Source organism: Octopus bimaculoides, chromosome 19 (genome assembly GCF_001194135.2).
Source record: "Octopus bimaculoides isolate UCB-OBI-ISO-001 chromosome 19, ASM119413v2, whole genome shotgun sequence".
Classification (NCBI taxonomy): Eukaryota; Metazoa; Mollusca; class Cephalopoda; order Octopoda; family Octopodidae; genus Octopus; species Octopus bimaculoides.
In genome coordinates this window covers 22,247,069-22,263,318 of record NC_068999.1, presented here as the reverse complement: position 1 = coordinate 22,263,318, position 16,250 = coordinate 22,247,069, and the positions used below count along the sequence as shown (strand labels likewise).

The following is a 16,250-nucleotide window of genomic DNA, read 5'->3' as shown; positions in this document are numbered from 1 at the left end:
ACACACACACACACACACACACACACACACACACACACATATATATATGACAGGCTTCTTTCAATTTCCATCTACCAAATCCACTCATAAGGCTTTGGTCAGCCCGAGGCTATAGTAGAAGACACTTGCCCAAGGTACCATGCAGTGGGACTGAACCCAGAACTATGTGGTTGGTAAACAAGCTACTTACCACACAGCTACTCCTTCGCCTATCCATGAACAAACACGTAACTCACACTTGTCCAGTCTAGAAAATTATACAATAAATAGAGGTGGGAGGCACAAAACATAATAGTAAATGTCACTAGTGTGTCATTAACATGCTGTTTGAATCCTTCCTATCCTTCCATGACCAACAAGTGCATTAAATTAGTGTTTCATCCAAAGGAAGAAATATTTACCAATTTGTGTTGCAAGATGCCTGATGTGAAATCGTGTGTTGAAACAGAATGGTGTAGGTGGAGCAAGAACACACACAAAAACGATAAGTGTCACTGAAGAGGTCACAGATGTGTGACAAAAGATTTCCGGACAATGGACATGCGTTAAAATAATAAAATAAGAGCATTAATAAATGAGTGAAGAAAAAATATATAGTTTGTGTGTGTTTATTTGGCAAAAAATAAAGAAGAAAAAAGACCATCCTGAAATACAACAATATCTGTTTCAACACACAATTTCACATCATGAATCTTGCAACACAAATTGACAAACGTAATGACGTAAGCCTTAGCCAGGCTAGCAAGACATTGAAAAACACTATATTCTGTTGTCTTAAGATCATCACAATGCAACAACTTCACTTCGTAAAACTATGTGTCTCCTCCAGGACTTACTCCAGGATGGTCATTAACAAGGTAGAAAAACTACAACTAACCAGAGAATATATATCTTAGAAGAACAGAATGGAGTAAGTGGAGCAGGAAGACACACGAAAACAAAAAGTGTCACTGAAAAGTCAGGTGGAACAAAAGATTTCTGGACAATGGACATGAATTAAAATAACAAAATAAGAACAGTAATAAACAAGTGAAGAAAAAATAGTGCGTGTGTTTATTTGGCAAAAAAAGAAAAGAAAAGAAAATGACCAGACCATCTTGAAATACAACAATAACAGAAATATTTCTCTATTGCTTAAACATTTAAAATCTCTGACATTATTAGAAGTTGTGTACTCATATCTAAGACCAGAATCCCCCCAGCACAAATATTTACCTCTTCATTATGTTTCTTTCTCTCCCTTTCTTTTACCCACTTTATATATTACTGGTAGGTTTAGTTATATATTGTTTCTAATTTTTTTTTTTTAATATGAGTTTAGAGTTTAACAATAAAGGCAATCTTTTCTAAAGTGCTGATTCAGTAGTTATTGAATAAACATGCCTTCACCTAGGAGTCATTCTGAATTAAAATATTTGAGTTGAAAGCTTTCTAAAAATGTAACTAACCTCCCACTCTTTAAAAATAATATATTGTCAAATATGTGCATTAGTTGAGCATGTGAAGGAGTGGTGTGCAGTTTACAACAATGCAATCCATTGTAATAGTGATAGAAAGGAAATAAAATGTTTTTGTGTACTAGTAGTTGTAATATGTTGGTGAAGAGTTCTCACCTATCAAATGGTTAGCTGTATATTTTAGTATTTTTTAGATATCAGATTTTTGTGTGTCCTTTAGAAAGAGAAAGATTGAAGAGACACTAATCTTTTTATTAAACATGTTTTACCTACATGTTTTTCTTTTTGTAGACATTCTAAGTTCTGAAGCTGTCATTAAGCTACTTTTCTTCTTATCAAAAACAGTAGATAGATCTCTGGTCTGTTTTATTATAGATGCAATCTATTTGATGACATTATATGCCAAAGCAACTTTGAACGATTCAAAAGAGAACAGTATAGTTATCCATTCTATTAAAAATATAATAATTATAGAGGTAGTTATAATTAAAAACCTTCCATTTGAGACATTAAATTGGTTTTTCTAAACCGTCTTGGTCATAAATTTCATTTATTTATATAATTTAATTTCCTAATAAAACTACTTCTCACATGTAATATTCAATCAAAGAGAGTCCCCTCATTTAAGGGTATTTTTCTTGTTTCATCATGATTATCTGGAAGAGATTTACTTTCAATACAATGAAGGCTTTAACATTTTAAACTCTAAGCATATTGATCTTTTTTTTTCTTCTAGTAAATACAAGGTCAGTTTTTGTAAAACAGGAAGTATTGTCAACAGAATCACCATCATCATTATATTGCTAAAATTTAATTTAATTAACCTGTGTAATGGAGTTAAAAGCAAACATAAGTTGAGCAAGGTGTAAATATGTAAACGAATGAACAAATCTAAATGTGATTATATTTAGTTTGGCACACTACTGATAGAGCAATTTCTATTAACCTTGCCTCGAACACAGTTCCTTTTTTTTGTTTTTGTTGTTTTGCATTTCTGGTTTGAACAAAGTGGTTTTTATTTGGATGCATGTTTTTTACAGCTGGATGCCCATATATACTTTAACTATTCCTATAATTAGCAGAAATTGAATCTGCTTTTAATATGTAAATTAAGGCAAGCAGAGTCATGAAATTCCAACAGTTATTTAGTAAGAGCATGATCCATAATAAAACAAAAGGCTAGTTAGATATTTAGTATTTTATTTATTTAGGTTTAGATGGTTCTATAGGTTTAGATATTTGCATGTTGTATTGAAACAGTATTTTATTGCTGAAAAGCCAAATTCTGTGCTAAGCATTCAAGCATAAAATAAGAGTGGTTTTATATAGACTGGCCTGTATTACTAATGAAGGATAGTTTTCATCTGTATAAATCTGATTGGTAATAAAACCAAAAGAAATTTATAGTGGTTTACTATAAGATGAAGCTAAAGCAATTGTTTGGGCAGAGCTCTTTGTTCAAATGAAAATATAAGCAAATAGAAAGAAATGTGTTGCATTTCTCTCATCTTTATTATCCTTTTTGTATGATTGTAAAGCATAGTTCTGTGGGAATTTAAATTTATAAATGTAGTGCCTGACACTTAATATCTTATAGCAATGATCTACCAATTAACATTTGAATAAGATGTGAAACATCTTATTTAGATGTTTCATGAAGTACTGACTGCCTCTTTTCTGAAGTACCAAAACATCAATTTACATTTTTGAAGTAGTCTCTTCAGTCTCATAAAGCAACAGTGTTTAGATTTATGATGTATAGGCACCATTTATTACATGAAAAATTTACATTCTGTATCTTGTTGAAAATTTTCACATCTTCAAGAGCACTTATTGGTTAATGCCTTTTAAATATAATCAATTAGATGGGAAATAAAGGTTCCATATAATTGAGCTTAATAGGGATTTAAATAATTACTGGGTTATTTCACTATCCTAAAATATATTTTTTTAAATGTCTGTCGCTAATTCTTCAAATGTTTTATAAGGGCTGGCACTTAACTCTAGTTTAAAAACATTGGTTAGATAAAAGATAGATTTCAAGCATCAAATTAAGTGTTCTGTTTGGAGACACAAGGGAACACACTAGAAATGAATTCATGTTCTTAAACTGATAGTTCAGTAAATATCATATTCTGTTAACCATTTTGTCTATACCCTTCATTTGAAATTCCGTATTCTTGTTACCTTTGATCATAACTTGCAGCAAGGCTTGAGCAAATTGTGATTATTTTTTTACACTATTGAATTCCAGTTATGTAGAAGATTGGAAGAATAACTTTTGTACTGGAAACTGGTTACTTCAACACTTTTTAAATTTGTATGATGGATGACTATTTAAAGTCATCGTTCTGATATTATTGAAGACAATGAGTTCAAACTTTGCCCTTGATATAACATAATTTAGGCATATCTATCTTTTTGCTTCCTTCAAGCTAGTTAAAAATGATTGTATGTTTTTACTTTACACATGTACTCATCAGCACAAAGCCTCATACTTCAAGTGACATAAATCTCCAGTTATGCACAAGCATTTTAGCGATAAATCTATAACAATCGCAAATATCAAATAGATTAAAAAAAATTTATCATAAATAAACTGAAAATAATTGTAATAATTGTATTGATATTAATTTTGATTGCTTTATAATTCCTCAGGACTGATATTAAGGATCCTGCTCCCTAGTACCATAGATCTTAAATAGGATTATCAGAGAAAATGTTAACATGTCAATGTCAGTTTAGTAGTCAATAAAAGTATTATTTTACTACTTTCATGTATGTGTGTGTCTCTGTTTAATATCATCATCATTTCTGATATAGTATCAAGTATAACATCAAAATGGCAACCAATAAACCATATGTGTCTGTTAGTTTTCTGAGATTGGCATTATTTTTTCTGCTTCTGCTTGTTCATTCTAGTTATCGGCATTTAATGTACAATATTGTATTTTTGCTAGCAACAGAAGTATTTTGTGGCTAGCCATAGTACAATATTATCAGCTAGACCAACTCAGCATTAAGTTTCTCAATAGTTACTACTTTAAAGCTGTTGTGTTGCTAAGTAGTAAACTGAAAAAATGATTCTGTGAAGATTAGTAAAGCAGATTATAAACTGATAAATTTGCTTCCTTTTAAATATAAGTTCTAATATTATTTAATGTTTCAACATGGTGGACATGAATAGTAAACATTTTTTTCTATATCCATTTACTTAGTGTTTGTGAATAGGTTGTATCTGTCTTTCTCCTAGCTCAAATCTTGGAGTATTATGTGTTATTAATGCCAGCATATTTGTTGTCCATATTATATTGTTGAATATTTACTGGAAATGACAATATAATAGTCTTTTATTATTGAGAATTGTAATTGGAAACATCATTCCTGGTACATGATTTAGAAATTTGAATCCTAACAGTACTACTTTTATGTAACCAAATTTTGCACCTGTCTAAATGTCAAATTATAAGTGGCTAAGAATTATAAATGATAAAAACCTTCTCTAGTTATAAAAGACAAGTGATTTGTGTTTTTCCGCATATACTCATCACTAATTTAGTTTCTAGCTGTTGATCAGAAACTGATGTTGACTATTAAAAACTGTAATGATATAATTACTATAACAGTCCTTAGTTCTGGAAAATCCCAGAGTATAGTAACCTTATGAAACTGTCTAAATTAACCCAACCTGCATATGAATTAAGTTGGTAATAAGAGTGGCCAATTAAGTCAAGTCTAGGCATTATCAAGCCTAATTAGGACTAAACCGAGCATTTTTTTAGAAAACTTATTGGTTCACTTCTGTAACAAGTAACTGGTATCTAAATGGTTTTACTTGTATATTAGATACCCTAGAAAATTCACTAAAATTTATGACTAAGCTAAACAGGATGATTTATTACAAAGTAGTTGTTTATGTACTTGATTTGTTAGAAATCCTAGCTAGCAAACTGAAATGGATATGTCATAACACAATATTAATTACCATATATAACTACTAAATCTTTTAAAAATATATTTAAAATATTCATGTCAAGTTAATTAAAATCCAACACATCACTATACAACCACCCGATAGATATTTTAAATTAACTATCACAATTCATTATATATTATGTCATAATGAAAAAGCTTTTATTGATTATTATCTGCCTAAATTGAAACAACAATATTGATTATTTTATTTTAACTTAAAATACAATTGACTTCATTTATACAGGATTTATTTCTATCAAATGGAAATTTTACAAAAGGTTAGACACTAGCAAACATAAATAAATATTTAACTTGACACTAATCTGTTATTCAAAGAGAAAATTGTTCTTATTGATTTCTTTTTGACAAGGTAAATTTTTCTAGGATAGGGTATAGCTGATTGAATTTAAACAGTATATTATTGTTATATAGTTTATCAACTCATAAGATAGAACACTACTTTCATTGTTGGTACTTATACTGTTTCCAAGTTGTCCAGCATTTTACTGTCTCAACTAACATTACACATCTCAGTATCAATGAAATTTAAATCATAAACTGATTTGTATGAGATAAGAATTTATGGTTAGCAAGTAAGGTAATGACATGGAAAGGACATTGAAACCTGATGAAAGAAACAAAAATGGGGTAAACATCTGAATATCATTCCAACTTAAGAAATGGTAATTAGAGTTAAAATAAGTGAAATTAATTTTGGTAAGGTAGTCTCGATCAGCAACTAGTTCACTTTGTCCTCCTCCTCCTCTCCCTCTCCTTCCCAATTTTCTGATTTATCTACAGCTTATACTGCTGCTCTCCTCCCACTTCTTATCACCTCTTCCCTCTAGAGCTATTTCTTTTACCTTGTTCTTTATACTGATATTTACCATCAGCTACATTCACTTCCATGCCCATCCACAACCACTTGTCACTCTCTTCTTACACTCCAAATTTATCCATCTATACCTTCACATTGTCAGTCTGTATCCTCTTATTTCTTTACTGCCCACAAGGGGCTAAACACAGAAGGGACAAACAAGGACTGACAAACAGATTAAGTCGAGTATATCGACCTCACTGCATAACTGGTACTTATTTAATCGACCCCGAAAGGATGAAAGGCAAAGTCGACCTCGGCGGAATTTGAACTCAGAACATAACGGCAGACGAAATACCAATAAGCATTTCGCCCGGTATGCTAACGTTTCTGCCAGCTCACCGCCTTGTATCCTCTTATACACACACTCTCGTATCCTGACAGTATGCCTGATCCACTATCTCTATCTTCTTTCCAGCTACTCCCATCCACTCCTAATGCAGGTAGCCATGTATCTCTTCTATAGCATGTGCCTGTTTCTCTATCATACTTTAGCCTCTCAACACCTGATATTATATCACCTCTTTCCAGGAGGCTTCTTATTTTAAGTTACATGGCAACCTTCAGTTGTTCTGGTGCCACAGAAAAAAGTACACTCCGTGGAGTGGTTGGGTTTAGGGAGGGCAGCCAGCTGTGACCTCCCCCCTTACCAAAACCAGCCATTGGAGCTCAATGTGGTCATCCAGCTTACTGGATCCTGTCAAACTGTCCAACCACACCAGCATGGAAGATGAATGCTAAATGATGATGATGTTGCCACATTCTGTTCCTAAAAACTCTACAATTGAAAGTGGTTGAAGCAAAATAACTGAAATACAGTATTGTGAATTGAAATCTACCACTTCTTAATGAGTTTTTGATCAGTATGTTTCATTCTACATTGCTTCGATGTATGTAACTATCCAGTATTAAACCATCTGGGAATATTGCTTCTAATAGACAAACATCTTATCCAGGAGGGATTTAATTCTCAGCAGCTTCATACCATGAAACTGGAGCTGTAAACTGATTCTCAAGTACTTCCGCACAACACCTTTAATGCTTAGGAGATATTTATATTACTACCAAAAATCCACATTGCACTGATTGAGGTATGTTTCATTAAGACTATAAATTTCTTTTTTTGACTCACTAAATAATAAAGCTTTAATAAAAGCAATACATTGTCTCTTACATTGCATCTTAAAAATGAAAGATGTATTGGTTTCCTACTACCTCATAGTATCACTTTTCCAATAAATAAAGTAGTTGAGACATGTTTTTAAGTGCCCTCTCATGTTTCTGTATGATTGTATTGTAATGCATTCACAAGTAGACATGCTTGGTTTATATCAACTAATATCAGCCTATAATTACTTTATAAACTAACCCACTTTATCATTGTATGTTGCTGCAACAAGCCAGCATACTTATTCATAGCCGAGTTTGTTTGAGTGCAATGTTCTATAGTGCATTGTAATTCTACAAAAGGAAATTTATCTTTCCATATTTGCTTATAGTTTGCTAAAAGTGATGTAGGTATTCTTTAATTTTTCTCTAGCTGGTATCGTGGCCAAGCGGTTTAAGGCACCCAGACGGGTTTGGAGGCGTGGGTTTGTATCCCACAGCTGCCAATAGTCTTTGCTTTTTTAAAGGCGGTGCTCCAGCATGGCCACAGTCAAATGACTGAAACAAGTAAAAGAGTATGTAATATTAGCAAATTGTTTTCTAGCCATGTTTCTCTCAAGTTTTTATATTTTTGCAATTAAACAGTGTATTAATGCATGAAAAGTTTAAGTATCATTAACTACCAGCTCCCTTTTCCCTTCCTCTCTTATTCTTAAAAATTTGAAATAATTTCCAAAGAATAGTGTCGCAAAATTTATAAATTCTGTATGTTTCAGCCCTAGCTTATTTCAAAATAGAAGAAAATGCTCTAATATGTGTGTGTGTGTGTGTCTGTGTGTGTGTGTGTGTGATTATATAGTTTATTGGCATGCGTAAGAACCACCATCATCATTTAACATTCACTTTTCCATACTTCCATGGGTCAGATGGAATTTTGTTGAGGCAGGTTTTTCTATGGCTGGATGCCATTCCTGTCACCAACCCTCACCTGTTTCCAAGCAAGGTGATACTTCCCATGGCCAAACATGTTTTTCCACAGAAGACTGCAATCAAACAACATGGCTTGTGTGATGGTGTGCTTGTTCATAGCCGTCACATGATATCAGGATAAGGATGTACATGCATGCATGCACATGCACATACACGCACGCACACACACACACACACACACACACACACACACACCTTTCAGTTTCTGTCTACCAAATCCATTCCCAAGGTTTTATTTAGCTTGCTCGGGATAATAATAGAAAGCACTTGTCCAAGGTGCTATGCAGTGGGATTGAACTTGAGACAACATAGTTGGAAGCAGGCTTCTTAAACACACTACCAGCCTGTGCCTTCATATGAATTAGTGATGAAAAATTATTTACAAACTATAAATTCTAAGCTCGTCTATGAAGTACAGAGAATTTCAGCATTTATAATGTTTACTTACACTTCTAAACTTTTACCCTTGGTGGAAACATTGGAGCACCTGATTGAATGGTTTTTGCATTTTCTTTCTGAGCCTTTACATTTCAAGCAAAAATTCTGTTGAGAAACACTTTGTCTGACATTTGGTCTGGGTTGATAAAATAAATCCAAAGCCTATACTATAATTGCTTTAATCAACTTCACTCTAATTTTACAAATCTATGACTTCATGCCAATGTTACAAAAATGTTATTTCAACATTTAGTTCTACAGCTCATCTGCAGCATTCCTGTGAAACATATTGATACACAGCCATGATTGATTAATTTTTTTTTAATTGTTTGTATTTTTGTAAAGTTAATCAATCACTATTTATCTCATATTTAAAAAAATATTCCTTGCTGCTAATTTAAATTAGTAATTGGGGCAATTTCTGTATTGATTTTGTATCTGCATGTCTCTCTCTCTCTCTCTCTATCTCTCTCTCTTTCTCTCTCTCTCTCTCTCTCTCTCTCTCTCTCTCTCTCTCTTATATATATATATATATATATATATATATATATATACCTACACACACACGTGTCTATCTAGCAGTGGTGTGAGACAAACACAAAGATACTCTCTCTCTCTCTCTCTCTCTTTCTCTTTCTCTCTCTCTCTCTCTCTCTCTCTCTCTCTCTCTCTCTCACACACACACACACTTTCTTTCAGTTTCTATCAACCAAGTCCACTCAGAAAGCTTAGGTTGGCCTAGGGTTGTAGTTAAAGACACTTGCCCAAGGTTCCATGCAGTGGGACTGAGCCCAGAACCATGTGGTTGGGAAGGAAACTTCTTACCACACAGTCACACCTGTATTTGTTGATATTCTCTTCATCACTATGTTCCAGATTGCTCTGGCTACAATATTATGTCTCAGGGAAAGGTAGTATCTAGAGATACTTTGGTTTTGGCTCTGCATTGCCTACATATCTTGTCGGCTGATGATTTTTATCTTTTCTATATATTAAATTCTTGGAAAAGAATTTCTTGTATCTATATTACATAAAGGTGACCTTCAGTGTTAGCTGCTCCAAACTTATTGGTGCTCCATAACAGTCTTTTAGTGTGGTTTATTCTCTCTACAATTGGTCTTTTTCATTTCAAGATCCATGTGTACCTTTCTCAGTGTTGCAATTATTGTACTAAGTAGGACTTTACCATGTTTCTTGGCAGGAGATCTCTGTCGGTTTTTATTTCATGTCTCCCCTCAAGTTTATCAATTGATATATTGATTTTTATATTTTTGTGCTCACAAACTTAAGTGGGAGAATTGCTAACCTTTTTTCTCTCTCCTAAAAGTGATGCTCCAGTCTAACAATCTGGGTCTTGTTTGATGTTAATGCAGACTTAAGGCCATAGCTGCCCTCCATGCATGGGAAATATAATTGGGCTACATTCCCACTAATGTTGAAATTTCCAGTAATCCTGAATAGTTTCTGAGATCTTATTTCTATCTAAGTTATTTTAATTTAATTGCTATTTCCGGATAAATGTACTTGTTAAGGTAGTAAGGTGTTGTGAAATAATGTGTATGTACACATATACATTTGTATGCGTGCGTGCATGTGTATGCATTATATATATATATATATATATATATATATATATATATATATCATACATGCATGTATATTTATATTATGTATATATTTATGTTATACACACATGTATACCAGAACTAGAGTAGAAGTCCCAGGTATGGAACAAGGTCTAAAATCAAAGGGCCTTAGAGTTAACCTACCAAAAACCAAAGTCTTAGTAAGTAAGAAAGCAGACAAATCGCAAATCCTTCAGGTAGATGGCCCTGCTCAATCTGTAGAAAAGGCATAGGTAGAAACTTCATAAGATGCATCCGATGTAAGCTTTGGACACATAAAAGGTGCAGCAACATCAGAGGAAGGTTAACAGAGAAACTAGCTTTTGTATGTGGAAGGTGCACAGGTACAATAAACACTGAAAATGTGCAGAAAATAGACTTCATCAACTACCAGTGGGGAAAGTCAGAGGTAGTAGATAGATTCCATTATCTAGGTGACCAAGTTAGTAGTGGAGGTGGATGCTCCAAGAGTGTAGCTGTGAGAATAAGATTAGGTTGGGTAAAGTTCAGAGTGAAAGGCAGATTGGATGATGCCTGTGTGCAAACTGCTATACTACATGGCAGTGAAACATGGGCTGTGACAACCAAGGACATGCATAGGCTTGAAAGAAATGAAGCCAGTATGCTTCGCTGAATGTGCAATGTCAGTGTGCATGTTCGACAGTGTAAGCATCAAGAGAAAAGTTAGACATAAGGGGCATCAGATGTAGTGTGCAAGAGTGACAACTGCACTGGTGCGGTCATGTGATACATATGGACGAGGACAGCTGTGTAAAGAAGTGCCAATCTCTAACTGTGGAGGGAACCTGTGGTAGAGGTAGGCCCAGGAAGACATGGGATGAGGTGAAGCATGAGCTTCGAACTTTGAGCCTCATGGAGGCAATGACTAGTGACTGAGACCTTTGCTGATATGTTGTACTTGAGAAGACCTGTCAAACCAAGTGAAAACATAGTCATGGCCAATGCTGGTGTCACGTAACTGGCACCTGTGCTGGTGGCGTGTTAAGAGCACCTTTCAAGCATTGGGCCTCATGGAGGCAAAGCAGCTGAGTTCCTTTTGAGCATTGGGCTTCACAGTGGCAATGACTAAGACCTTTGGTGTTATGTCGTGCTTGAGAAGAAGACCCTCCAAGCCAAGCAAAATCTGAGAAGCAAATTTGTGGTATTGAGCAGAATATTTGCTGTAGCCCATCTTTTACACCAAGACAAAACATGTACATAATAACACTTCTAATCAGTTAAGATCAGAAGCCATGAGAGCCAGTGCCTGGTTAGGTGGTAAGCTGACAGAATCATTAGCATGCCAGGCAAAATGCTTAGATGTATTTTATCTGTCATTACATTCTGAGTTCAAATTCCACTGAGGTCAATTCTGCCTTTCATCCTTTCAGGGTTGATAAATTAAGTACCAGTGAAACACTGGTGTTAATGCAATCGACTAGTCCCCTCCACCAAAAATTCAGGCCTTGTGCCCTTAGTAGAAAGTAGCATGCTGGTCGAAATACTTAGCAGCATTTCGCCCATTACTATGTTCTGAGTTCAAATTCCACCAAAGTCGACTTTGCCTTTCATTCTTTCGGGGTCTGTAAATAATCAACTCATCCCCTCCCCACAAAATGCTGCCCTTGTGACAAAATATGAAACCATAAGATTCAGATAAAAACCTTGTAGAATGCTACTCTTTTTACACCTTGGATGTATGATAATGGTTACACATCTCACCAATGTATTACAGATGTAAAAATGTGTTGAAACAATTGTAGTGATTTTAATGAAAGAATGTTGTTCATTCCATTTTCTATCAGTTGTCTGTTTATATAATATATACATATATAAGGTATATGCATTCATTCCTACTCAATCCACCCTTATTGCTTTCTGATTTTATTACTTTCACAGGGGTCAAGTTTTCACATTCTCTAATAGCCAATTTTTATTTAAAGCAGAAGTGAATCTTATTGGAACACAATTTAATTTTGAATTTTTTACTTTTCTTCAGGTGGTACTTTGGGAAAATACGCCGTGTTGAAGCAGAGAAGAAATTGCTACTACCTGAAAATGAACATGGGTCATTTTTAATAAGAGACAGTGAGAGTAGAAAGAATGACTATTCTTTGTCAGGTGAATATTCCTAAAATTTCTTTACAAAAGCAAAGTAAAAGAGAGAGAGAGAGAGAGAGAGAAACTAAGCAAAATCTTTATCACACTGCTTAACAGTCTTTGCTATACAACTAAAATGTTTTCCTTAAATTTATGTTTACTTAAGATTAATTCTACTACCTGTTTTTAATTATGAAAACTAGAATCATATATTTCTTATTCTGTATTTCTGTTTATTTATATAAAGCATAATCTACCATTATCTCTCTTTACTTTACACTTGCAAGCAGATATATAGCATTCGTGATTGAAAAAAAAAAAAATTCACTGTGTATCCTAGATGATACACGAATATTAGAATTATTAGGTATAAATCTTGTAACTGGAAAACTGAGTTATCTATTACACCCGCATACAAAAGAATACATCCCCCAAATCCCTAGGAATGAAACAGAGCTCATAAGCAGTTTTACAATTTCAAGAAAGCAGAATCCTTACAAATAGATAAATCTCATATCACAAACCAAAGCAACAGTTTAAAATTGAAGGGTAATTTGGTTTCTGTCTCTGAACAAATATAAATCTGATGTGTCCACAGAATGAAAACTCATAGCAAATTTGAAAAGTTTAAAAGCTTGATGCTAATCTTAATAAGTATTCAGATACAATCAATTAGAGTAATAAAAGAAAAATGTGAATTTTTTAAGTGTAGGCACAGGCAAAGCTGTGTGGTAAGAAGCTTGCTTCCTAACCACATGGCACCAGTTTCAGTCCTACTGCATTGCACCTTGGGCAAATGCTTTCTACTGTAGCCTCGAGCTGAGCAAAGCCTTGCAAGTGGATTTGGAAGACAGAAACTGAAAGAAGCGTGTCATATATATATATATATATGTTTATAAATGCATATGTATTTGTGTTTGTCCCCCCCCCATTACCACTTGACAATGGGTGTTGGTGTATTTATGTCCCTGTAACTTAGCAGTTTGGCAAAAGAGACTGATAGAATTAGTACTAGGCTTTAAAAAAAATAAGTCCTGGGCTTGATTTGTTCAACTAAAACCCTTCAAGGCAGTGCTTCAGTATGGCCACAGTCAAATGACTGAAACATGTAAAAGACTAAAAGAATAGACAAGGAATACTATTGAGAAAGGAATATATGATTGAGAAAAATTGTTGGTTGTCTTTTTAGATGGTTTTATTACTTGGAAAATGATGGTATGTTTAATAACTTAATTAAAGAGCTTGGATACCTCATAATAGAGTGATGAGGACATACCATTGATAAAGTTGCAAATGCCAACGAAAGGACTCTCATAAATTTACTGATTGATAGCCTGATCAACTGATTAGTCAAGCAATCAAATAATTAATTTGTAAGCTAGTTGATCAATAATAAGAATAAAAAGAAATACAGTAGAACTTGTACGGTTGTTGTTATTTTATTGGCAAAATGACCCTTCCAGGATATAACATAGGTTTTTCCAAGTTTTAATCTTGTTGTTTGTATTTCTGTTTACACAATGTTTCAATTAAGTTGATCTCTAGTTATCAGCAGGTACTCTGATGACAACTAGATATGAAAAGAGTCATATTCAGGAAATAAAGGATCTGTAACAGAGCTTCAGACAAAAATCCATTTAATTAAAACATTGTATAAACTAAAACACACAAGATAAGATTAATAGTCCAACAAAGTGTAATTATTATAGCTCATACCATATAATTAATACTTGCTTACAAACTACACTTTAATTCAGCACATTCAACGATTAGCATTTTGCCATTTAACATTTTCATAAGCTAAAGCAGGTAGTTGTATCAAAAGGATGTCCTCTCCCTTTTCTACTCACCTGTGAGACTTTTGTATCATCTGCATACCCTGTGATTGTGTCTCTCTGTGTGGCTGAGGGCATATCTGAAAGGGCCATTATGAACAGTAGTGGTCCCAAAACATTGCCTTGCGGAACACCACTCACTATTTGCGTGTGATTGGAGGTGGCCCCTTTGGCTACTACTGCTTGACTTCTATCTTTCAGAAAGTCATGCAGTTATTCTCCCAATTTCCCGACTATGCTGAGATCACACAGTTTGTACATATATATAATTCCATGATTGATTTTATCGAAAGCCTTTGCAAAGCCAAGATATATCACATCCACATTTGAGTGGTTGAGCAGCTGTTTCAACACCCAGTCATAGTGTTGTAAGAGCTGAGTCAGGCAGCTTCTTCCTGGTCAGAAACCATGTTGGGTGTCATCAAGTCATTTTCCTCAAGGAAGGTGATTAGTTTTCTTCTGACTATTCATTCCATGACCTTGCTGATGTGCAAAGTCAGAGAGATAGGTCTGTAGTTTTTAGCCTCTACTCTGCTACCTCCTTTATGGATGGGGCATCTTTTCCCTTCCTTCAGCCTTCCAGTTTGCCAGTTGAAAGCTCTGGAAGAGATGCTGCAGTGGTCTTGCTAGGACGCGCTTACATGATTTTAGAAGGATTGCTGAGAATCCATCAGGCCCAGTAGCTGAGTTCGAGTTCATTTCATTTATAGCCCTTATTACATCATCTTCTTTTATATTGAAGTGATCAATCATCACTGCTTCTGTTTTTATATCTGCAGTGGCGAAAAAGTCAGCTGGATTGCTGACTTGCAAGTGTCCCAGGGGTGGAGTGAAAACACTTCTGAATTGCTCATTTAGTATTTCACTTGTCCTCGTTGGGTTTCCTGTGAGTGAACCATCTTTTTGGTAGAGTGGCCCTGCTCTGCATTGCACTGAGGCTGTTTCTTTGGCAAACTTGTAGAAGGCTCTGGGGTTAGATTTTATATTGTCTATAGCCCAGGCTTCTTTGTTTGCTCTTTCTTTTTCATGGGAGGAGTTACTCTTTTACTTGTTTCAGTCATTTGACTGTGGCCATGCTGGAGCACCGCCTTTAGTCGAGCAAATCGACCCCAGGACTTATAAGCCTAGTACTTATTCTATCGGTCTCTTATTGCCGAACCGCTAAGTTACGGGGATGTAAACACACCAGTATCGGTTGTCAAACGATGTTGGGGAGCCAAACAGACAAACAAACACACACATATATATATACACATATACACGACAGGTTTCTTTCAGTTTCCGTCTACCAAATCCACTCACAAGGCTTTGGTCAGCCTGAGGCTATAGTAGAAGACACTTACCCAAGGTGCCACGCAGTGGGACTGAACTCGAACACCATGTGGTTGGTAAACAAACTACTTACCACACAGCCACTCCTGATTTTTTGCAGATTTTTATCAGTTTCCAGCAGTTGTATTTTCAGGTGGGATTTTTCACTGCTTTCAATTTGTTTGCTTAAGCAATTTGAAATTTTTGTATGCCATCTCATAAGAACTTTCCTTTCCCTGGGGATTTTGTTCTTGTGTACAGTGGCCTTTCTCTCTGGGACACATTTGTAGCATACAGCTTGCATTACAGACATGAATTGTTGAAGTTTCATGTCAATGTCTGGTGAGAAGAGACATTTAGGTTAGTTTTGCTTGAGGATATATACATGTATATATACACGTATTCATATATATATATATATGTGTTTGTGTGTGTGTGTGTGTATTCATGTATATGTGTGTATTCATATATATGTGTGTGTATTCATATATATATATGTATATATGTATATAGGTATATATATATATATATATAT

The 16,250-nt window shown here is 34.5% G+C and overlaps 1 protein-coding gene across 3 annotated transcripts in view; it reads left to right on the top strand.

Moving 5' to 3' along the window:
* Window positions 1-16,250, top strand: part of LOC106872948 (tyrosine-protein kinase Src42A) — a 203,506-nt gene that overhangs the window by 97,304 nt on the left and 89,952 nt on the right. For all 3 annotated transcript variants that reach the window (XM_052974675.1, XM_052974676.1, XM_052974677.1), the window contains exon 2: window positions 12,469-12,590. In XM_052974675.1, coding sequence (XP_052830635.1) covers window positions 12,469-12,590 — 122 coding nt within the window. The remainder of the gene's footprint in view (window positions 1-12,468; window positions 12,591-16,250) is intronic.